The 24484-nt window shown below is 46.9% G+C and overlaps 1 protein-coding gene across 1 annotated transcript in view; it reads left to right on the top strand.

Annotated features, from left to right (window-relative positions):
* Window positions 1–11273, top strand: part of MYH16 (myosin heavy chain 16) — a 52611-nt gene extending 41338 nt beyond the window's left edge. Inside the window, exons 33-42 of the mRNA XM_069541429.1 lie at window positions 397–529; window positions 1578–1794; window positions 2926–3062; window positions 3155–3258; window positions 5489–5681; window positions 6854–7057; window positions 8010–8135; window positions 9042–9212; window positions 9746–9946; window positions 10988–11273. Of these exons, the coding sequence (XP_069397530.1) occupies window positions 397–529; window positions 1578–1794; window positions 2926–3062; window positions 3155–3258; window positions 5489–5681; window positions 6854–7057; window positions 8010–8135; window positions 9042–9212; window positions 9746–9946; window positions 10988–11188 (1687 nt within the window). The 3' untranslated portion in view covers window positions 11189–11273. The remainder of the gene's footprint in view (window positions 1–396; window positions 530–1577; window positions 1795–2925; window positions 3063–3154; window positions 3259–5488; window positions 5682–6853; window positions 7058–8009; window positions 8136–9041; window positions 9213–9745; window positions 9947–10987) is intronic.
* The last annotated feature ends 13211 nt before the right edge of the window (window positions 11274–24484 follow it).

Here is a 24484-nt window from a genome sequence, read left to right as displayed (position 1 = left end):
CAAACCCTCCCCTCTCTCTGCCTGGAACCTCTTCCCCAGACACCCACAGGGTCCTGGCCTTTGCACATGTGTCCCCTCCCTGCTTTATTTTCCCATAGTGCTTATGTCACTTTGTTGTGTTTTCTGTCCCGTCTCTAGAACAGAAGTTTTGAGGGCAGGGATCTTAGTCTGTTTTATTCACTGCTGTTTCCCTAATGCCTAGAATAGGACTTGGCACTGAGTAGAAACAATGAATATTTGTGGAATGGATGACTGGACACTGGTTGCTCTGTGCCAAACACCCCCGTTTTTATCTGCATCTTTTCCATTGTGACACCAGAGCTCAGCGCCATGCTGGGCTCCCCTGCCCGTGGGTGCCTATGTTTCCTTGATGGCCTCTCTTGCTCTCATCCACAGGAGAAAACTGGCCGCCAGGCTCCAGGAGGCAGAAGAGACGGCTGAAGCTGCCCAGGCCCGAGCTGCCTCCCTCGAGAAAAACAAACAGAGACTCCAGGCAGAAGTTGAGGACCTCACCATCGACTTGGAGAAGGTCAGAGGGCCAAATGCTCCAAGGCTGACCATTTGCTGGGTCCAACAGCCCACGGGAAGCTGGATGAGACTGTCACATGTTGGGTTAGCAAGGAGGAACAGGTGGCCCAAGAGGGTGGAGAACAGGGTTTGCAGTCAGGCCCACTGTTCACTGCTTGAACATGTGTCAACATGCTCATGATTCTGAGATCTTAACTCAACCAGCCACTATTTAAATAGGTCCGTGACAAGGATAAAACTCAGTCCCGGGAAGTCCAGGAACCTATTGCCCCTGTTCCCCTTCCTCTTCTGCAAACCATGTTCCACACACTTTGTGTGGCTAAATATTCCCGTTTGCATCCCTAGTTCAGACTGATTCGCCAGTCTTTAGCAAAATTAAATAAGATTTCCACTGGCACACACCAACCCAGTCTTGGTCCAGATAAGGTCATAGCCATGTGAGAGGCTTTGGGGGGAAAAAGTCCTAAAACCCCAAGGTTTTTGCTCCCTCCAAATTAAGAAGTTCAGCAGAAAAAAAAAAAAGAAGAAGAAATTAAGCAGAAATTTACAACGTCTAATATTGTGCAGCAGCAAATACACAGTTGCAGGGAGTTATGAAAAAGATGGAAGGGCTGTGAGAATAATATCTAAGAATAATGAGCTTTGATGCACAAGAAAAACAATACCCACCCATCTCTGAGTTGGGCAATGATATATATTAGTATGTTATAGAGAAATACGTTATGGGGAGTTAGATGAACGTCATAAATCTGGGAAGGCTGTTGTGGCCCAGATCCCTCCTTTTACACCTGAGAAAACCCTCACCTGGGAAGATAAGGTGGGCGGCCCAAGATCACACGTCTAGTAGTAGATGTTTTGGAACCGAAACATAATTATTTCTGGACTCCCTATTCTGTGCTTGTGCCACAAATGTTGAATTCTATCCCCATTCGAAGAAGTCTGGGGTCACCAGAGTTACTGGAGAGGTAGAGGGAAGGAAGGGAGGGGGCAGAAGGAGGGGAAAGGCACAGGAAAGGCAGACCCCTGACACCATCCCCTCCTCACCCCAGGCCAACGCCGCGGCCGCAGCCCTGGACAAGAAGCAGCGGGTCTTTGACAAGATGCTGGCTGAGTGGCAGCAGAAGTGCGAGGAGCTGCAGGTGGAGGTGGACACCTCCCAGAAGGAGTGCCGCATGTACATGACCGAGAGCTTCAAGATCAAGACCGTCTACGAGGAGTGCCTGGAGCACCTGGAGTCGGTGAAGAAGGAGAACAAGACCCTGCAGGGTGAGTCTGGGGGCAGGTGGACGGGCCTGCAGGGACGAGGACACAGCCGGACCCCCCCCCCCCGTCATGGGTCTGAGCACCCAGCGCATAGTAGGTGCACAATCAGTGTTTGCTGACTGGCTGGCGAGCACTTGGTCAAAGCATGTGGGCATTCAGCAGTATAACTTCAGGCAGGTGAGTTACCTAGTTCTTCTGTGCCTCATCTGTAAAATGGGGAAATAATATTGCCTTCCGTGTAAGGCTGTTGCGATAATAAAATAAGATAAAAATGTCTTTAAGTCTTCGCTCGGTAGAGTAGCTAGTCAAATAAGGGCTCAGGAGATTTTAGATATTGAGCCCTTCCATCTACCATATGTAAATAATATGTGTATGCATATGTGTTTCTTACATATAGGAGTCTCAGGCTGGAATTTCATTCTGTTGGATATTGCTTGAAAAGTGTTGGTTATCTAATCTTGCCACATGAAATTTGTATTGTTTGTTTTTGTGGTTTTCCTAAACACAAACTCAGTGTTCAAGAGATGTCACTTTTTTCCATTTTTGAAGAACTGTTTTTGGGGTCCCTGTTCTGCTGAGCAGCAGAAATGAAAACTCAGCCAATGCAGGGTTTCTTCAATCTGGGCTGCCCCACCCTGCTTCCTCCCCAGGGTTGTATTTGAGTCCTGGTGGGGGCGGGGGGGTTGATGTAGCATCACTGCAATGGAGGGTAGAAAAAGATGGTCCTTGATTGTCCCCAAAGCTGCCCAAGGTCCTATGAGTCACTCCCAGAGGAGCTCTCTGCTTACAGGAGATAATCTTGAGAGTCAACTGTTTGAGGCCTCTGCTTTCTTAATTTCAGAGGTGTAAGTACTGAAGGACTTGGGCATAAAGTAAATACAAGTTAAAGATTGGGGAGGAAGAGCTGAACCAGATATAGGTTGACTGGACTAGGAGAGGAAGGAAAAGAGGAGGGGGGGTTATGATCAGGTGCTGCTGAGGGTCCCTGCCTACCACCCCCTATCAGCTCCTGGTGCAGGTGAGAAAAGATAGAGGAATAATTGTGTCACATGCCATTACCCCGGGAAGCCGATAGTCCTCATGCTTCTTGTTAACAAAATATTCTTCTTGTTAACAATAATATTCCTTTCTCAGAGGAGATAAAGGAACTGATTGATCAGCTGGGTGAGGGAGGACGGAGTATACATGAGCTGCAGAAAATGAAGAAAAAATTGGAGATTGAGAAGGAAGAACTCCAGGTGGCCCTGGAGGAAGCTGAGTCTTCCCTGGAGGTAACCATGTGGTCATCACACTGGGGGCTGGACCTTGGCCAGGGACCACACACCTGCTGGGCCAGGAAGACTGATGTTTATATTTCTGGCAGGTTGAAGAGAGCAAGGTGATTCGAATTCAGCTGGAACTGGCTCAGGTGAAAGCCGATATTGACCGGAGAATCCACGAGAAAGAAGAGGAATTTGAAGCTACGAGGTATGAGGCTGATGGGACAGGAGACTGAGTCTAGGTAGCATGATGGAGCAGAGTCCAGAAACCTGGGTCTCTGCCACATACCAGTCATGTGAGAGCTTGGGCAATTTAGGTGAGCCTCTCTGAACCTGTTTCCTCATCTCTGAAATGGGAATAATGATGGTACCTCATACTAATATGGCACTCTCTGGTGTGCACTTAGAAATATAGTACTTTGGGGCTTCCCTGGTGGCGCAGTGGTTGAGAGTCCGCCTGCCGATGCAGGGGACGCGGGTTCGTGCCCCGGTCCGGGAAGATCCCACATGCCGCGGAGCGGCTGGGCCCGTGAGCCATGGCCGCTGAGCCTGCGCGTCCGGAGCCTGTGGTCCGCAACAGGAGGGGCCACAACAGTGAGAGCCCCGTGTACCGCAAAAAAAAAAGAAATATAGTACTTTAGTGATTCATCACAAAACCCCATGAGATAATAACCCAATTCAAAAATGGGTAGTGAAGTAAATCAGAAGGCGAAAGACAAATACCGCATGATATCACTTACATGTGGAATCTGAAATATACAAATGAACTTATTTACGAAACAGAAATAGACTCAGAGACATAGATAACAGACTTGTGGTTGCCAAGGGGGAGGGGAGGTGGGGGAGAGATGGATTGAGAGTTTGATATTAGCAGATGCAAACATATAGAAGGGATAAACAAGGTCCTACTGTATAGCACAGGGAACTATAGTCAATATCCTGTAATAAACCATAATGGAAAAGAATATGAAAAAGAATGTATATATATGTATTACTGAATCACTTTGCTGTACAGCAGAATTAACACAACACTGTAAATCAACTGTACTTCAATAAAATATTTTTTTTTAAAAAAATGGGTAAAGGACTCAAATAGACATTTCTCCAAAGAAGATATACAAATGGCCAACAAGTACATGGAAAGATGCTCAGTATCGTTAGTCATTAGGGAAATACAAATCAAAACTACAAGATACCACCTCTCTTCCATTAGGATAGCTACTATCCAAAACACAGAAAATAACAAGTGTTGGCAAGGATGTGGAGAAACTGGAACCCTTGTACACTGTTGGTGGGAATGTAATATAATGATACAGCTGCTGTGGAAAACAGTATGGAGATTCCTCAAATTTTTTTAAATAGAATTACCATATGATCCAGCAATTCCACTTCTGAGTATATACCCAGAAGAATTAAAATCAGGGTCTCAAAGAGATATCTGTGAACCCAAGTTCATTGCAGCATTATTCATAATAGCAAAAATGGGGAAGCAACCAAAATGCCCAGTGATGAATGGATACAGAAAATGTGGTCCATCCATACAGTGGAATATTATTCAGCCTTAAAAAGGAAGGAGATTCTGACACATGCTATAACATGAATGAAACTTGAGGACATTATGCTAAGTGAAATAAGCCAGTCACAAGAAGACAAATTCTGTATGATTCCATTTATATGAAGTACTTAGAGTAGCCATTTGATTATAGCCATCCTGGTGGATGTGAATTGCATTTCCACGATGGCTAATGATGCTGAGCATCTTTTATGTGCTTATTGACCAGCTATATGTCTGATTTGGAGAAATGCCCATTCAAGTTCTTTCCCAAAAACTGGGTTATTTATCTTTTTATTGTTGATTTTAAGAGTTCTTTATTTATTCTGGACACTAGACTCTTATCAGATATATGATTTGCAAATATTTTCTCCCATTCTGTGGGTTGTCTTTTCACTTTATTGATAATATCCTTTGAAGCACAAAAGTCTTAAATTTTGATGAAGTCCAATTTATCTATTTTTTCTTTGGTCACTTAACTGTTCCTTTGAAAAGAGAGATTCTGACCTGTATAGCCAAAGCTCACATTTTATAATGAAAACAAACAGCGGAGACCTTAGCATCTGGCCTTGAATTGACTCCATTGTGGACTAAAGAGTGATCTTTGGCGTGTTTTTCATCATGTTGGAGCCTCAGTTTCCTTGCCAGGCTGTTTTGCATATTAAATGAATTGAGGTCACAAAGACACATGGTTAACATCGACCTTCCATTCCTTTTCCCAAAGCATGATGCTCCCCCACTTAAAGACTTTAAGAGGAGATACAGTTTAATCTCACAGCATGCTGGCCATAACCACATTATTGCTGAGATTTCTTATCTAGAGAGGTTTAGCACATCCTGAACAGTGGGCCCAGTACGCCAAGGCCTTCTCTGCTTGGACTTGCAGGAAGAACCACCAGAGGGCCATCGAATCCTTGCAGGCCAGCCTGGAGGCGGAGGCCAAGGGCCGGGCAGAGGCACTTCGGCTCAAGAAGAAGATGGAGACAGACCTGAATGAGATGGAAATCCAGCTGGACCACGCCAACAAGAACAACAGCGAACTTGTGAAGACGTTGAAAAGGCTGCAACAGCAAATCAAGGTAGCAATCTGGAAGCAGGAAGAACTAATCACAAAGCCAGCCATCCCCGAGCCTGCAGGCTCACTGGGAGCTAATGACATGCCTGTCCAGCCAGGATAAAGGCACGAGAGCGAGAACGTGGGGTGGCTGGCAGTCTAGGGAGCAGGAGACTTGGGGACTGTATAAATGAGAGACCCCAACTACCAAGATCCGTATCCTGGACCACTGGAAAGAGGGAAGGAGGGAATCAGGAATTTGGGCCTGTCTTGCTTTTTAAAATCATTTTTGACTTATTAGAAATGATTACAGACACAGAAAAATAAAGAACATAACAAACACCCATATACCGACCACTCACCTTAAATAGAGTTGAAGGCCTGCTTTATCACTTGCTGTCATCAGCCTGGTCTGTAGCACATGCATAGCTGGACCCACGCATTCAACATGTGTTTACTGGAGCCCTGCCCTGGCCAGGCACTGTATTAGGTGCTAGGGGTACAAGAATGGATAAAACAAACAAACTTCCCTGCAGACAAATAATAAGCAACAAATAAATAAAACTGTAGTATTAAAAATGGTGAGAGGGCTTCCCTGGTGGCACAGTGGTTGAGAGTCCGCCTGCCGATGCAGGGGACACGGGTTCGTGCCCCGGTCCGGGAAGATCCCACATGCCGCGGAGCAGCTAGGCCCATGAGCCATGGCCGCTAAGCCTGCGCGTCCAGAGCCTGTGCTCCGCAATGGGAGAGGCCACAACAGTGAGAGGCCCGCGTACAGCAAAAAAAAAAAAAAAAAAAAAAAAAAAAATTGTGAGAAGTGCTATGGAGAAAGAACAAGAAAGACAGGAGAAGGGAGACGGGAATTAGCCAGGGCAGGGTGTAATTGTCAAAGGTCACTGAGGAAGGCCTCCTTGAGAAGACCCTGCTGGAAACACCAGGTCCTCGTCATCAGGAAATCCTTGACCTCATGCTGACCAGGCTGGACAGATCCTCCAGACACCTGGGCCCTGCATCAACCAGACCCTGAACTCCCCAGGGCAGGGCTGCACTTTGCACTCTCTTCCCCTGTGGCCTGCACCTCCCCACCTTCACCCCAGCTCCCCGCTGAGCCTGGTCCAGGAAGGTCATAGCACCCTCAGGCCTGGGCAACCCCTGGCCGTGGGAGAAGGGCTCAGGCCAGGGTCTCTCATCCGCCAGGACCTGCAGATACAGATGGACGAAGACGCCCGGCAGCATGAGGAGCTGCGGGAACAGTACAACCTGCAGGAACGGCGCCTGAGCCTGCTGCAGACTGAGATGGACGAGGTGCGCTCGGCCCTGGAGGGCAGCGAGCGCTCCCGCAAGCTGCTGGAGCAGGAGGTGGTGGAGGTCACCGAGCGGCACAACGAGCTCAACGTCCAGGTGGGGGCAGCTACTGGCCATGTGGACTCCCACTCGGGGTGCTGGGGTGAGGCCAGGGCGGCGCCCAAACCTCATGGGCTCCCCTCAAAGGCCCACTCGGCAGATCCTCAGAATGCACCTGCAGAGCTTTCTTTCTGTTGTGGTTAGAAAACAAACAAAAAAACCCATAACATAAAACGTACCATCTTAACCATTTTTCAGTGCAGAGCTTTTCAAGACAGACTCCCACGACTCCCCCCTGGAGATTCTGATCCAGTGAGTCTGTAGTGGGACCCACGGGAATTTAACTTTTAGAAACTCCTCATGAAATTCTGATGATTTAGCCAATTTTAAGGACAACCGTTACCACCCCCCATCCCCCCACCCCGCCCAGTGTACTGAAGATAGAACTTCAGAACTGGAAGGGATCTAGAATATTCCAAAGTCCGACATTCGTGGTACACATGAAAAACTGTGGCCGAGAGTTGAGTGGCTCACCCATGGTCAACACCAGGGACCCCAGCGGTGATGCAGGTGCTTCCTGCCGCTCACAATGCAGTCCTTTACCAGCACGGCTTCATCCTTACTCACCATCTCATGCGAATTCACCGAAAGAAAAAAATGTACATGGGACCTATAGGGATTACAACCCCACTTTAGAGATAAAAAGACCAATCCCAGGGGTAAAAAGGAGACACACAGGCAGAAGCACTAGGGCTTGAACCTGGTCTTCCCAGCTCCAAGTTCAGGATTGTACTAGAGATACCACCCACCCCAGGCCTAAATGATGTTCTTCCCAGGCTCCGTGTGATGCAAATTCTAATCTAAAACTCAGAGAAGAATGCAGGATAGAGACCTTCACCCCAAGCAGGGGGCCCAGGATTGGGGGTCTGGGAGAGGGTGGCTTTTCCTGGACACAGGAAGGGCTGTGCAGACTCTGGGCTCATGGCAATGTCTTCGTTTCCTCCTCCAGAACCAAAGCCTCCTTGTGGTCAAGCGTAAGCTGGAGTCTGATGTCCAGCGCATCTCCAACGAGCATGAGGAGCTCATCAGTGAGTTCCGCTCGGTCGATGAGAGGGCCAAGAAAGCCATGACAGACGTAAGTGCGTGCACGGCCTGCTGCAGCTGGGAGGGGCCTGGGCACCCTACCCCCACCCCAGCCAGACCCCCTGCCGGCGACCAGGCCACCCTAGGCAGGGAAGGCCGCCTCCTTTGGTTTCTGAAAAGCCAAGAGATTAGAGCATGAGGCCTGGGGACACAGACCAAAGGAGCCGTTGAAGTGGGCTCATCTGGGCAGGTATTTTGGCAAGGAGAGGAGCCTTGAACCAGCCTTAAGGGGAGGGTTAGTGAAAGGAAGATGGGTGCCGTGCCCAGGGGTTCAGGGCTGGAGGTCAGCAAGTGAGGCCTTCAAGTGTTTTCACCCTAGTATCCCTTTGGGTGCTCAGTGGTGGATGCTACGTGCCCCACTTTAAAGATGAGGAAATACAGATTTTATCGTCAAGCTCCTTAGGCTTGACTGAAATGCCAGGAGCTCAGGAACATTGTTGGTCTTATTTGGTGCTGTGTTCTGAGATCATAGACTGGTACCCGGCACGCTGTAAGCCCTCCATGAATATTTTACACAAGAACAAGTGGGTTAAATGACTGGCGCTGGGTGCAGACCTTGGACTTTCTACTCAGGCCTGTGTTTTTCCCGCTCTCTGTGCTGTGCCCCTCATGGAGGAGACAGCAGAGTCTGGCTGGAGAGCGCCGGCTGGCAGGTCCATGGGATTGGGCAGCCTGGGTCTGAGCACAGGCGCCTGCCTCCTCCCGTCACTCGGAGGGATGTGGGAGCATGGGGCACCCCCTCTACCACACCCCAGCAGCATGTCAGCCAGGGTCCTCTTGTCCACCGCTTGGTGTCCCAGAGGCTGGGAGACAAGGTCCCTCGTCTCTCAAAGGCACTAGGAGCCTGGATGGGATCCCAGCTCCAGCTCCAGTGCTTCCACCCGCCCCCCCACCCCAGGCTGCCCGCATGGCCGAGGAACTCCGGCAAGAGCAGGACCACTGCATGCACCTGGAGAAAATCAAGAAGAACTACGAGGTCACCATCAAGGACTTGCAGGCCAAGATGGAGGAGGCTGAGCAGCTGGCTCTCAAGGGAGGGAAACGCACAATCATGAAGCTGGAAGCCAGGGTGAGGGCGGCACTGAACCAGAGGGAAAAAGGAGATGGGAAGGGGGTCTTTTCCGCCCAAAAGTGCCAAGCATCTGATGAGGAGCTGGGCCTCTAATCTATTTCTACAACGGTCTCCTCTCCTCCTCCTCTCCCTGTCACCTTCCCCACAGAGTGTCCTTAGCCCCCAAGCAGAGTGGTTCCCCACATTCTTCCTCTGTCTCTGTTCCCAGTCTCTGTTTCCAACATTATTCCTCTCTTCTTACTTACTTAAAACGAGCCTCCGTCTTCACCTCATGGAATGTCAGAGCTGGAAGGGCCCAGGGGGTCGGTCACCTTGTCCCACCCCTGCCTCCCCCATTTTCCAGAGGAGGAAACTTGAGGCTCAAGGCATCTGACCACCTGCTGGTGAAAGGCTGAGCCCACCCAACCCTCCTGGGCAGGGCTCACTTCTGGGCAGGAAGTGGACACCGCAACACCCCTGCCCAAGGCCACTGAGCTCTGAAGTTCAAAAACCTGCGTTCCCGCAGCCGCATTCCTCTCCTCCTCCCCCAGATCAAAGAACTGGAGACGGAGCTGGACGGGGAGCAGAAACAGCACGTGGAAACGGTCAAGACGCTGCGGAAGAATGAGCGGCGCCTCAAAGAGCTGGTCTTCCAGACGGAGGAGGACCACAAGACCAACCAGCGCATGCAGGAGCTGGTGGAGAAGCTGCAGAACAAGCTGAAGGTCTACAAGCGGCAGATCGAGGAGGCGGTGGGTGCCCACCACGTGGTCCCAATTCTCCCCCCTTCCCAGCCCAGGTTTCCAGCCTTGGTTAGAATGAACCACAGGAGAGGACTCAAGTCTTGGCCAAAAGATGGCTTCCTGTCCACAGCACTTCATCCTCGCTGTCACATGGGCAGTGGACTAGACATGACACACTGGAGATAAGAACGTGTAAAAAATGAAAATATCCCGAGAACACCCATGCTAACTAAAACACCTACTTTGGTGGGATCTAAAGCCAGGGAAGGTCTCGGGTGCCTCCGTCCTGCTTCCACTGCCCCTTGTGGCCTCTCCCTCCTGGTCAGAAGGTTAAACACCAGGACCTTCCCTTTTTTGATCCCCTTGACACAAGGCAGGAAGGCTGATACTCTTAATCTATTTCACAGGTGAGGAAACAGCCCAGAGTAGGGTACTTATGTTATTTCAGTCAAACTCACATGGTTAGCAAATGGCAGCTTCAAGTCTCAACCCTAGACCGCACGCCCACCTGCCGCCACCATCATCCCCCACCCAGGATGTAGATATTTGACTCTGCTGTCATTTGCTGCCAGTTCTGGGACCACCACGTTGACTCCATCATCCACCCACGCACCTAACACTGTTCCCAAAAGGCTCAATAAAGGCCAGGTTTACAGGAAATACGGTTCTAACCAAAATGACACTATTACTCTCTTGGGAAGATGAGGGGGTGGGAAATGTGTGACAGGGGCTCAAGAAAGCACCAAATCCACATCTTCCATGGTGGGGTACCAATAGCTAATGCCTAAAACCACACATTACAGAAGCCGCAACAGAGCACATTTTATTTAGAAATATGGACGTCAAAGCCAAAAACAATCAGCTAAAAGCGTTGAAGGTAGGTGTCCGTGGTGACCTGGAGGATGCCCCGACCCAGGACTGCTGTGTTTCCTAATAAGCCTTACAGAAAGACTGGACTCTTTAAGATGTCCATGTAGAACTGAAAACAATGCACGTTTAGCCAGAACAAGCCAGGTTTATGCCCCATTTTCCACTGTGCCTTTGTCACAGGAGGAGCAGGCCAACCAGACCTTGGCTCGCTACAGGAAAACGGTACATGAGCTGGATGACGCCGAGGAGCGGGCCGGCATGGCGGAGACCGCCCTGAACAAGCTGCGCACCAGACACCGCGTGGCTGGCAAAGGCATCACCTCTGTGGAGATCATCCAGGTGTCCAAGACAGGCACCTCCAAAACCCTTTCTGAGGAGTGAGGTGCCACGTGTCCCAGCTCACAGCCGGTAGGTGTGTACTCTATGCTCCAAGTTCACCTCCCCTGCTCTTGCTTTGCTCTTTCCAACTTCTCTGCTTCCTGTCTGCCATGCCCCGACATTATGCAACGGGGATCCCAAAGCCTCCCCTGTCCCTTCAGCCGCAACACTCCCTCAGCACTCTCAGGTGTGATGCCGTCCACTTGTGTCACAGGTGCTGGTGGTCGTGATGCTCCCCCCATCTGAGTGGAAGCTCTTGGGAGGCAGGTTCCGCGTCTGCTGCCCCTTCACACTAGGCCTGGCAGATAGGTGCTCAGTACATGCTTGTTTTCACTGGAGAACTCTAGGGACATCTGCAAGCTTATAGGTGGTGTGCATTCATCTTTCATATCCCCCACAGTATCATCCCTGAGGATTTCATCAATGCTGGCTGAATTTAGGTTTCTAACATCAAGGAAATCATCATCATCACAGCTACCATTTCTTGACCACTGAGTGCCAGTGGGATTTTAGGGGCAATTTTTTTAATAGTCTTTTATTATTTTCCTTAACCCAGAACCAATTGAGAAGAAATACAGGAGACAAATACATAAAAGTCACAATGCTAGTTTTATTATGATACAATTCTAGATTGAGAATTCATGGGTGTCTACCATGAGCATCCTTGTACTTCACCCCAGAATTAAAAGTACCTGCAGAACTGAACAACCACAGCCCTGCTCCCTGGGGAGCAGCCCCTACTCCAAGGGCAGGAATGACCAGAGCTCATCGACCCTGCAGGTAGATCCAAAAGGGGACCAGATGGGGTTCATCCCCGCCTTCCTGGTTCCTTCTTCCAAGTATAGGATAAACCACTCCTCTTCCCATGAGAGGAGCAAGGGAAAGGTGAGAAGCAAAGAACATTATTCTAGAGCAGTGGTTCCCAAAATGTGGTCTTTGGACCAGCAGTCACCTCAGCATCACCTGGGAAGTTGTTAGAAATGCGAATTCTTGGGCTCCACGCCAGACCTACTGAAGCAGAAGCTCTGGGGGTGGGCCCTGCATTTGAGGTTTAACCAGCCCTCCAGGTGATTCTGACATATGGGCAAGTTTGAGAACCAGTGCTGTAGCAGAAATCTCCCCTGACAGAAACAGGAGCCAGGGAATGCAGGTTTCTTCTACTTTCACAAGAGCCAGACATGTGGTAAATGTTTTTCACTCTAATTTATACCGTTGAGGTAGGTATAAATATCTGCGTTTGCCAGGTGAGGAAAATGAGCTCAGGGAAGTTCAGTGACGCCCATGGTCACGCAAGCCCTGTGTTATGGAAAGGCAGGCTGTCCTTTATTTTAATTGCTGTGGAGATTGATAAGGTTACCGTCTGATTAGGATGAACCGGGACAACTCATGATCAAGGACTTGGTTTAGGTTGGGAGGGGCAGGAGTTTGGAGTCTCAGTGCCACATGCTGATGTTCAACCTCCACGGATTCTGGGAATTTTTTTCTGGCCTCATGTTCGAGCATCCGGTTGAGTCAGCCCTTGGTGAGGGTAAGGTCCCCCACTCACAGCTCTCTATCTCTCAGGACCGGGTCAGTTTGGGTTTTAGCCAGAAGTGATAACCCCGTTGACCTTTGAATTCAAGCTGAGACTTTTCTCACCATTTGCTTAGGGAGGGAGCAAAAAATAGGACACAGAATCTTCTTTTTAATTCTCTAATTCTTAAATAATGGTTAGCTCAGGAAGTTAAGGAAACCAGAGGCTTGCCTCTGGATGAGTCCTACAATTAACATGTAACCCCCTCCCTTCAGGGCAAAACCCTCAAAGGGGTCCCTTCTTTTGAGCTCCCGCCTTGGTGGGGGTTACTCCTGAGGCCTCCTGTACCACCCAGACTCAGGAGGCATTTCAGCTCCTTCTGCCTGCTAAGTCTTAGCCTCCAGGATTAGGCACCTTGTAAAGCAGATCCCCTGCCCCAGCTTGGTGACTGTTTATTCCTGGGGTCTGCTGGCCCTGGTCCAACTGCTCTGTCTTCGTGTCATTGGGTTACAGTCCTGCCAACAGTGCCCAGAGGCAGAGCCCCTGGGGTCTGCTCTCTGTGTCCTGGTCCATCCTCACTCTTTTACCCCATTTTCCCCTTATCAGTCACAGATATGCCATTGTGGCCATGAGATATTGCAAGCAAACGAGTACATGGGTTAGCACTAAGCCAAAATCCCACAGGAATTTAGTTTTCCAAAGTGGCATTATCTTCAATCACAAATACTGACCAAGCTCTGAATATGGACTAGGCCTGTACTCTGGGATACAGAGATGAATAAGAAACGACATCCCGCCTCGTGGAGCTCAGAATCCAGTGGAGAGGCAGACACACACAGCAATCACCACAAGGCTGTGAGCGACTGTTCTGCAGTGTTTGCTTCTCACAGGAGGGGATTCCAGGGGAGGAACGACTGGTTCGACCTGAGGTGGCTAGGGAACAGCTCCATGGAGGACATGACCCGTATGAGAGTCTAGAGCAGCGCCACTCAGTGGGTGGTCCCCACTGCAGAAACTGAGAGGAAGCGTTTAGAAATTTCGAGAGCAATTGGATGCTGCCATGACATCCAAGTGCATGGTCAGTGTATTTCATAAAAGTATTCATCTCAGATAGTAATTAAAATAAACAAAAATGAAAAGTAAAAATAACAGAATCGAAATTAAAAAGAATAAATAAAATGGATCCCTCACCAGGTAGAGAGGGAAAGAAGGGAATTCCAGATAGAAGGCCCAACACATGCAAAAGTGCAGAGGTGGGATGCGCACAAGGGTACAGCATGACTGGAGAAGAGGGGCTCAGGATGAGGTCAGAGTGCTGGACAGGGTGGGAGACAAAGCTGGTGGGACAGGTGTGGGGGGTGGGTGTGAAGGGCCCTGCTGGGAGCAAGTGTTCCATAATCTCCATAAGGAAATCTTGCTAATTTTTAAAATCCATTTGTGGGATGTGAGGAGTAGTAGCTTTTCTTTCTTGGGAAGACACATCAAGTTGGCAAAAGAAGCCTCTTGGCCCCTCATGAGACATTGCAGACAAGTGCATGGTGAGCATTGCATCCCAGGGCATCGCACTCTGGCCCTCTCAATGGCCCGACTAGAGTTCAGACCTACCTGGGCATGCCAGGCCCAAAGAAGGTGTCCCTAAACCCTCACAACCTAGCAGAGCATGAGCCAGGTATGACCCAGTGGTGTCCATTACAAGGAAGGAAACCTGTGCAGAAGCAGCCCAGGAACCTGAGGGCACTGTCTTTCTAGCAAGAAGGGGTCAAAGATGTCAGAATTCCCAGCTCTGGCCCACAAGGGTCTTCTCACCCTCTCTCTCTTTTTTCTTCCAGGGTGACACAGATCACAACAGCAGACCACTGAGAGGAAAAATATATGAAAATGGAAAACTGGGTCTATCCTGAGAATGTTTACTATGCAAAGGAAAGTGCAAGCCAGAAAGAGATAGGTGCAAAAGAATAAAGATAGCTGTGGGGGAGATGGGCTTGGGGATGTAAATACCCAGCCATTAGAGGAATTTAAATTAGCGTGGCTTCTCCGAGATGGCATCAACCTGTCAAGCACTTGGATAACAGTAAGAGTGGGTCTGATTTAGTTGAGATTCTACATGTTCATGTCAAGGACGGAATATGTAATGTCTGTGGGACTTGGCTGTTCTCTAGAAGTAATTCCTCGTGTGGACAATTTTAATACCTTGTCCCCATGCATCTTAAATAAAAGAAACTTGAAAAATAGACCGAGATTGTTTTTAAGTGAAGAATTTTTTCTGTGACTTCCTAATCCAAAGGCAATTTTTATAGTATATCAGAGTTCTGTTGTGTCCGTGACCTCATTCACAGGCTTGTGTCTATTGGAAACCATGAAACCTATGTAGTCATGGTGAGGTTCTTTGCAAATTGTGAAAGGGTGTATCATATCAGAGATACGAAGAGAGATATCATATCAGAGATATGAAGACAAACTAGGTTTCGTAAAGCTGAGATAGTTACAGGACCCCCTAAAAGGATGTTAGGATCCATCCAGGCTAACGACCCAAAGGCCCCCCACGCCACGCCTCAGCATCTCCCTGGATGCTCAGACACAGGTAGGCCAGCTCTGTGAGGGCAGGCAAAGTGTATCTTGTGTGTTTTATTCACTGCTGTTTCTCAGCAATAAGATAGCGCCCAGCCTGAAGGGAGAACACAGTAAATACGGTAAATACTTTTGGAGTGAATGCCTCCCAAGGCAGTGCTTCCTGACATTGCACAGAGAGCTTCCTTACATCAGGCTGAGCCCTGCCCCCTGGTGGAATCCACTTGTCAACCCTGGTTTTGACACCCAGGACCCTACAGAACCACCTGAATGGAAGGCAGGTCTCACGGTCCCTCCAAGTTGCTCTTCCCTTCCTGGGTCCTTTCATCTTCCCAAGTGTGACAGGATTTCTTTGTCACCTTCTGACACTCCTCGACCCTGTTTCTCTCCTCACTGTCCTAGTCTTTGGGGTGCAGGGGCAGAGGGAGCAGCCCTTAGAACGCCCCTCCTCCCCAGCTTCATCGAAATGGGGTCTTCCCTTTGAATTTCAGCACCCTGACCTCTCCAATGCACTGGCAGACAGAAATCATTGTACAGGCTGGTAGAAGAAGGGTTATTAATATGCTGGTGGTGGATCCCTCTCTGTCTTCACACGGGCCCACATCACCCCCATGATGGTTCTAATCTTCGCACTCTCTAGGCACCTCGGAGGGAACGGGGTTTGCGTCCTTCTGTGCAAATGCACCAAATGTGAAGACGCTGCCCTCCGGTGGTGGGGTCTCCAACTGCTGTATGTGAATTTCCTGGGAGACACCAAATCACGCAATCTTAGAATTATATTAGAATTTTAGGGCTCAAAAGGACATCTGGAGAGTGTCTAGTCCAACTTTCAGCCAGTTTGGGATTCCCTTCCACAGCATCCCTGAAAAAACTGGTAATCCAACTTGAACTCTTCCAGTGAAAAAAAGGCAGCTCATTGCAGTTTTGGCTGACAATCATGGTTCAAAAGTCCCACCCAGTATTGAGTCGAAATATGTCTCCTCTATTTTGCCCTTACTTCAATCTAGTCTTCACCTCAGTAATTACATAAAATAAGTCTAATTCTTTTGCTCTGAAGTCAGATATGGGTTCCACTTTGCCAGCAGTGTGACCTTGGGCAACTTAACCTATCTTATCTCCTGTTTCCTCAACTATTAAATGAGGAATAATAAGAGCATCTGCCTCGTAGGAATGTGAAGTTTAAACAAGATAACTTGGCACGGAGCCCATTATGCGTGGCACTGAGACACTCGCCAAGTTTCTTCTAGCATTCCGTAGGACTCCGACACTTGACCTCCTGGGGGAGGCTCTGCTGGGCTGTCAGTCTAGTAGCTGATGGCAGCGAGCCTCTTCCTGGAGAGATGCCAGGAGCATTCCATGAGGTTGAAAGACCTCATCATTGTTTCCTGGAGGACAGTCCGCTTTTGGTCCCCCCACACTCAGAGAATTTCAGAGCAGCTCCTGACTTTGCCAGGGAGGGTGGGGGCCCAGAAGTAGACAGGCTCAGTGACTTGCCCAAGACCATTCAGTTAATGCAGAGACAGAAATAATGCTTTGTGGCAGGAGATGAGGTGAGGTTTCTGACCCAGTGTTTATAAGAAAACGGACTTCACCTCGCCACATATGCTGTTTTTTGCCTAAGGACATGAAATTTCAGAATGGCTTAAAGGCCTAAAAGGGTATAATCTATATGGCCTTACAAAATACTAATATATAATTGGCATCCACGATGATTGAAATCAGGGCACTGGCACCATGTTCTGTAGAGTAAATGGAGCAAAGACTATTTAGATGGTTTTGCTAAATGTTTTGGGATAGCTTTCAAGGCTGCTAAATTTTGTATCACTGATTGTATTAAGTATATTTTCTTATTTTCTATATTCTTGAAGGTCTGGCATCTGAGGAGACACTGCCTCTCCCAGGGCTGCCAATTCTTAGGGATAGCAAACAGCTCTCATACACAGACTAACCAATCTGGAGCCCAAACTCTGAACCACCTCCTCTATCCAGTTCTTATACTCTGCGAGGCAATATTCCCCTGCCCTAATTATCCCAGGACCAGGTAGCAGACGAGGGACTGCCCCTCTGTCCCACAGCCTGCTGAAATTAACCAATCCTAACCCTGCTCACCCTGCATCGCCCATTCCTTCCCATGGAAACCGCAATGAAAGCTCGTGCCCATGCTTTCCCCCTTGCTCCTTCTACTCCTGACCAACCCTGGTGCTTCCCCACATGGCCCTGAGTGGCATGTCATGCCATGCTTCCTACTTCTAGGTCTATGAGTGTATAAACTTCTTCCTTCATGACAATCATTTCTATGTCTGTGTATCTTCCCACACCTGATTAAAGCAAACCCCAGGTACATTTTAAGGTACATACACCAATTATCTTCCTCCTCCTTTCACATGTGAACCACTACTGGGTCCTTGTAGGGAACCCAGCAGGTTCTGGGTCATCCCCATGGAGCACAACTTTGGGTGTTTCCAGAAGTCACAAAGACCCCGGGCCCTTCCACCCACAAGCTACCAGGAACTGAGGCTGGAGATCTGTTGTGAAAAGGCCAACCCTGAGTTATGGTAAAACCACAAGACTGGAAGGGAACTTGCTGGCTATAAGGGACTGTTATAAGGGACTGTTCTCTCCTCTGAACCCTGAACCCTGGCTTAGGCTAATGAAAAGTGTATCCTGAGACTTTGGAGCAGTGATTCCGTTAACACTTTTTTCTACAGACATTTAAAAAACCAACTTTTAAATAAAGACAGCAAAACAGTAACCAGATATTTTGACCAAGGGGGAACCTGTATTATGAAAATACAGAGGGCTGTTTGCTAATTCCAGTACAAGTGGTTGAGAGTCTGAGCAGTACTTTTGACAGCCTATCATGACCACAAAGACAAAAGTCAGAGTCCAGAGCCCTCCAAGGATGAGGGTCCTGGTAAATGTCTGTTGTATTACTTAGAGTTCTCCAGAGAAATGGAACCAACAGGAGAGAGAGAGTGAGACAGAGAGAGAGAGAGACAGACAGACAGACAGAGAGAAAGATAGATACAGAGTCAGAAAGATATATAAGTAGATAGATGTAAAGAGATTTATCATAAGGAACTGACTCACATGATTATGAAGGCCAGCAAGTAAAAAATCTGCAGAGCCAATGTCCTGGTTCAAGGCGGAAGGCCAGAAGCTGCTGTAGAACCAGAAAGATCCAATGTTCCAGTTCAATTCCTCCTGTCACGCAGGAGGAATTATCTTTTACTTGCGGGAGGTCAGCCTTTTGTTCTATTCAGGTCTTCAACTGATTGGGTGAGCAACATCCACATTATGGAGGGCAATCTGTTTTCAATCTACCAATTTAAATGTCAATCTCATCCAAAAAACTCCCTCACAGAAACATCCAGAATAATGTTTGACCAAATATCTGGGCATCTTAGGGCTCAGTCAAGTTGACAAATAAAATTAACCACCACACCTGTGTTTTGGGTTGGGATTCGAGGAATAAGGGTGAATTAGAAGATGAACATTCTTCCCAAGGACTGGAGCCCAGCTTTGAGTCATCTGGGTGGTCCAGAAAATCTCAAATCCTAAAATTAGATAAAGGTGATTCCAGACTGTTGACATCTTTGGGTACATGGCAAGATGAAAATGAAAACCTTATCTGGGCAAAGATAAAATCATTTTAGGTCTCAAATTATTCCTACACAATTTTAAAAATAAAATGTGAGACACAACATTGGTAACCAAGCATATGAGAGGACAAGAACCAGTCAAAACAACATGTTAGTAATAGCAACAATCCCACAGGAACTTCAGAAAATGGCAAACACATGATACTTACTACAGAATTAAAATGCATGACAAGAATAGCATATAACTATGGAGAAGGATAACAAAGGAGCTAAGGTATTCTAAGATCCTTGCATTATCCAGGAAGAGAAAGTACTAATCATTGGTTGCTGGTAAACATTTAGCAACCAGCTCTCTGTAGGATAAAAGCCATGATCTGAAACCTTTGTTACTTTCTATCGTATAAATGCTCTACCATAGCTGATGTCAAGCCACCAAGAGGTTACTGAACATGGAGTTGGGAGGAGATGGGCATTCTTGGCTCTCCTGAGCCAGTCTGAGCTGGCTCCAGCACAGCTCTGAATTAGTCCTTGAAAATGGAATATAAAAAATAATCAGTCCGGGCTTCCCTGGTGGCGCAGTGGTTGAGAGTCCGCCTGCCGATGCAGGGGACACGGGTTTGTGCCCCGGTGCAGGAAGATCTCACATGCTGTGGAGCGGCTGGGCCCGTGAGCCATGGCCGCTGAGCCTGTGCGTCCGGAGCCTGTGCTCCGCAGCGGGAGAGGCCACAACAGTGAGAGGCCCACGTACCGCAAAAAAAAAAAAAAAAAAAATCAATTCGCGGGACTTCCCTGGCAGTCCAGTGGTTAAGACTCCAAGCTTCTGGGCTTCCCTGGTGGCGCAGTGGTTGAGAGTCCACCTGCCGATACAGGGGACACGGGTTTGTGCCCCGGTCCGGGAGGATCCCACATGCCGCGGAGCAGCTGGGCCCGTGACCCATGGCCGCTGAGCCTGCGCGTCCGGAGCCTGTGCTCTGCAGCGGGAGAGGCCACAACAGTGAGAGGCCCGCGTATCGCAAAAAAAAAAAAAAAAAAAAAGACTCCAAGCTTCTAATGCAGGGGACGCAGGTTCAATCCCTGGTCAGGGAACTAAGATCCCATATGATGCACGGCGCGGCCAAAAAATAAAATTAAAAAATAAAAAATCAATCCAAAAGAAGGCAAGAAAGAAGAGAAACAGAATAGGACAAAAATAAAGTAAATGATAAGATGGTAGGGTTCAACTCCAATATATCAGTAATTTAAATGTAAATGGACTGGATGTTTCAAGTTAAAAGATAAACATGCTATAAAAATAAAATGCAACTACATGTTGTTTATGAGCAGCTCATCTAATAACATAAGGTAATAGAAAAGTTTAAAGTAAAAAGAGAGAAAAAGATATACCGGGCAAACACTAACCAAAAGAAAGCTGGGGTTGCTATATTAATATGAGAGAAGCAAACGTTAAGACAAAAAGCACTATCAGAAAGGAACATTTCATAATGGTAAAACATTCACTTTATCAAAAAGCTAATGTATTATATAAAATAGAGGCACCTATAATATAGCCTCAAAATACATAAAGGAAAAAAATGACAGAATTATAGATAGACAAATCTACAATCATTTGGGATGTATTAACACACCTTTCTTAGCAACTGAAAGAATAAACAAGCAAAACCAAATCAGTAGTTAAGCTAGAAATTATGCAGTTACGGCAGAAATCTTTAACAAAAATATAACTTAAAACTTCCATGTTGGGCTTCCCTGGTGGTGCAGTGGTTAAGAATCCAACTGCCAATGCAGGGGACACAGGTTCAAGCCCTGGTCCTGGAAGATCCCACATGCCGCGGAGCAACTAAGCCCATGTGCCACAACTACTTCTATAAGTTTCTGCCAAATGAGGTAATGATAGAGCCTTATGATAGAGCCCGCGAGCCACAACTACTGAGCCTGTGTGCTGCAACTACTGAAGCCCGCGTGCCTAGAGGCTGTGCTCCGCAACAAGAGAAGCTATCACAATGAGAAGCCCACGCACTGCAACGAAGGGTAGCCCCTGCTCGCCGCAACTAGAGAAAGCCCCTGTGCCACAACGAAGACCCAGCGCAGCCAAAAATAAATAAATAAATTTATTTAAAAAAAAAAAACTCCCATGTTTAGAAATTTTAAAATGCTAATTCTACACAAACGCCTCCAGAAAACTGAAGAGAAAGGAATACTTCTGAACGCATTTTACGAGGCCAGAATTACTCGGATACCAAAACTAGAAATTACAAGAAAAGTAAATTACAAAACAATACCCCATAAGCAAAGATTTTAAATTATATTTTAAATTGTCAAATTCTTAACAAAATTTTAACAACCGAATAGAATATTGTATAAAAAGAATAATACATCAAGACCAAGTAGGACTTTTCCCAACAATGCAAGTTTAGTTTAACACCCTGAAATCAATCAGTGTAAAAACTATAAAACTTATAGAAAAATACAGGGAAAAAAATCTATATAACCTTGAATTAAGCAAAAATTTCTTAAACAGGACACTTGATAAATGGACTTCCTCAAAATTAAGATCTTCTGCTCTTTGAAAGACATTAAGAGAATGAACCAAGAGAAGCCACAGACTGGGGAAAAAACAATTGGGAAATAATAAATTATGACAATCAATTTGGTACAGTATTCTCAAACAGTAATTGCCACAATTTATTGGCTGCTTTTAATGTGTCACGCACTCAAGTACTGTATATATGTCATCTATTTTAACCCTTAGAACCACCCTAAGAGGTGGGAACTATTATCCTCATTTGACAGAAACTTATAGAAGTTGATTGACTTGCCCAAAGTCATATATGTACTGTAGCTGGTAAGCTGCAGAGTAAGAATTTGAACCCAGTTCAATTTATTTCCAGTCAATGAACTCTCTTAAGCTGTCCATCATACTACCTTTTTATTAAAATAATAGAAGATTCCATAAAAACATGAAAAAATGTGTTAGAAACAAAATGTGTAAGAAGTGGCCCTGGCCTCCAGGAGATTTACAGGCTTGCAGACTACAGATTTCACTTATCAAATTTGGAAAACGATACTTAGTATTCATAAGTATGCTTATCTGCTTGTTCTTGTAAGTATGGTTATTAGTGATTGTATGCTATTTATATACCACCTGAGACTATCTTACGTCCCTAGACATCCCATAAACTGGTCCCATCCCTGCACTATGGAAATGAACTGGGTGAGCAGCCTAGAGTGGAAAAACCTGCATGTACTTTTCAATCCCTATGCACTGATTGTATAAAATCCTTTCTATAGGAAACCTTCCCCCCTTGGGGCCACACCCAGCAATTGGGGCAATATCTAAATCATAAGGATTATTAAGTATTAACACAGAGTATGCATTTAGGTTTTTGTCCTTCTGTTAACTTATAGCTTTTATACGCATTGATTCAGTAACATTTCCAAGAGTCTTGTGGTGAATAGGTGGCAGGCCTTAACCCATGTAAGGGAAATGGAGGCAAATTGGCAGTAAGTGTTCACTGTCATTCAGCTGGTGGTACAAGCAAGAACCAATCTTCTTACTCTCCAAATCAACATTCCAGATACTAAATCAAAGGTCCCCTGAACAGAAGGAAATCCTTAGATGTTTGCAAACACATAACCTTTCCAACCTATGATTGGTTATGTTCCTGATGTGTCTATACAAACCCCCTTCCCATTCACAACTGGGGGTAACCAGTCGAAACCCCAGACTGTTTCATTTATTCATAGTTTCATTCAACAAACATTAACTAGGAACTTCCAGGTTCGAAGCACCATGCATTTCCTTGTATTTAAAATATGTGTGAACTGGTTTCATCCTAGTCTCTAAGTTCCTTGAGGACAGTGGAATTTTACCCAACTCTTCTGTACACTGCACAAAATGCTTGACACAATACTTGGCACTTCGTGAATACTCATTATTTGATGACTTGAAGCTTGATCAAAGCTTCAATTCAATCCTATTCCAATTCCAACTGAGAGGGGCTGGGACAAGATGGCGGAGCAGAAGGACCTTGAGCTCACCTCCTCTCACGAGCTCACCAAAATCACAACTGCTGAAGAACCATCCATAATAAAGACCAGAACCTACCAAAAAAGATCTTCTACACCCAAAGACACAAACAAGAAACCACAACGAGATGGCAGGAGGCGCGCTCTTGCAATATCATCAATTCCAAGTGAATCTATTAAGCAAATAAAATTATCCCATGGCAGTGTGCAACCACTCTCTTCCTCCTGTTTCCCATTTCTAAGTACACCTTCCCTGGAATTAATTTTTTAAAAGGCAGAGTCCTCATATTGGATACTAGATCAAGGTCATTACACTAGTCTAAAAAACGAACACTAAAAATAACTTGCCCTCCTTGTAACTCAAACTGGCTCTTACACCAGAACATGATGGGATTAGCAGCTATGTTCTGGACTAGGCATCAGGTCAGCCCTGCCACTGACTTACATCAAAACCTTCCTCAACTCTCAAAATCCTCTGGTCCTGTTTCTTCAGTACAGAACAAGATGGTTTCACTTCGAGCCCCTGTGGAACTAAGAGTCTATCATCTGGAATGGCTCATAAAACATGAAAGGAAATGCATCAAACAGTAAGCTTTGCTTAGGCTGAAAAGCAAAATATTAACTCAAACGATAGAACCAGTGACTAACATTAAATGTCTCACTGTTACTTTTCTGAGGCTAAATTATTTCTTACCTTGTCATTTATCATAAAGAACCTGGTATTAGTGATTTGCATGTGTCACTCTCATCTGCCCGGATTATAAACTCCTTCAAAGAAGGAACTGTCCTTTGTAAAGAGGTGCGATCTTTATAAAACACGGTAGGTATTTTGACTCTGGGTACCAACTCTACGTACTTCTAGATTAGTTCACCTAACTTGCAGACACACGAGGAATCCTTGCTTCCACGCGTGCTGTCCTTTTTTTACCAGGATGTTGTCTTCAGGAGGGAGTGATTAACTGAAAATGATCTTTCAGCTCTCAATCTGTCCTCGATCGCCCTTAAGACCAAAGGCGTTGTAGCCATGGGACCAAATACAACAATTACTTCCAGGGCATTACTGCTCCATGAACAGCCCCAGAGAACACAGTGTGACTCTGAAGTAGGGAATTTGACGAGTTCACTTTGGTGAACATCACCTGACAGCCAAGCATTGGGGGTCAAACTTGTAAACCACCCCAGGGCCAGGAGAGCCGGTTCAGAATTTCTGTGGGTTCAAGAGCAACCAGTCTAGCGGGAAGAGGGGTTCAGGGCATTGTCTTCCTGTGTTTGGGGGGCAGTTGAACTCTCCCAACTCCCCGGTGCTGTGGCGCCATCTCGGGAACAGGGAACAAGCGATTCTGACCGGGGAAGGGTCGAGAAGGTTCCTTGGAGAGACTCCCACAGAGGGAGACGGGCTCTGACGGGACCTCTATGAAGGGAGAAAAACATAGGGATTTGTCGGTCCGTGTGGCTCAAAAGGCCCCAATTCTCAGTACCTCATTTCGTGACCAATGCACTTGTGAAAGCGCCAAGGCTCCACACACTTCGGTCCGTGAGTCTGAGGACATTTTTCGAGGGAATCAGTAAGATGTCCACGCTGCCCCGCCA

Source organism: Delphinus delphis, chromosome 15 (genome assembly GCF_949987515.2).
Source record: "Delphinus delphis chromosome 15, mDelDel1.2, whole genome shotgun sequence".
In the NCBI taxonomy this organism is placed as follows: domain Eukaryota; kingdom Metazoa; phylum Chordata; class Mammalia; order Artiodactyla; family Delphinidae; genus Delphinus; species Delphinus delphis.
The sequence above is the reverse complement of the archived record's forward strand: the minus strand, read 5'-3'. Positions and strand labels throughout refer to the sequence as shown.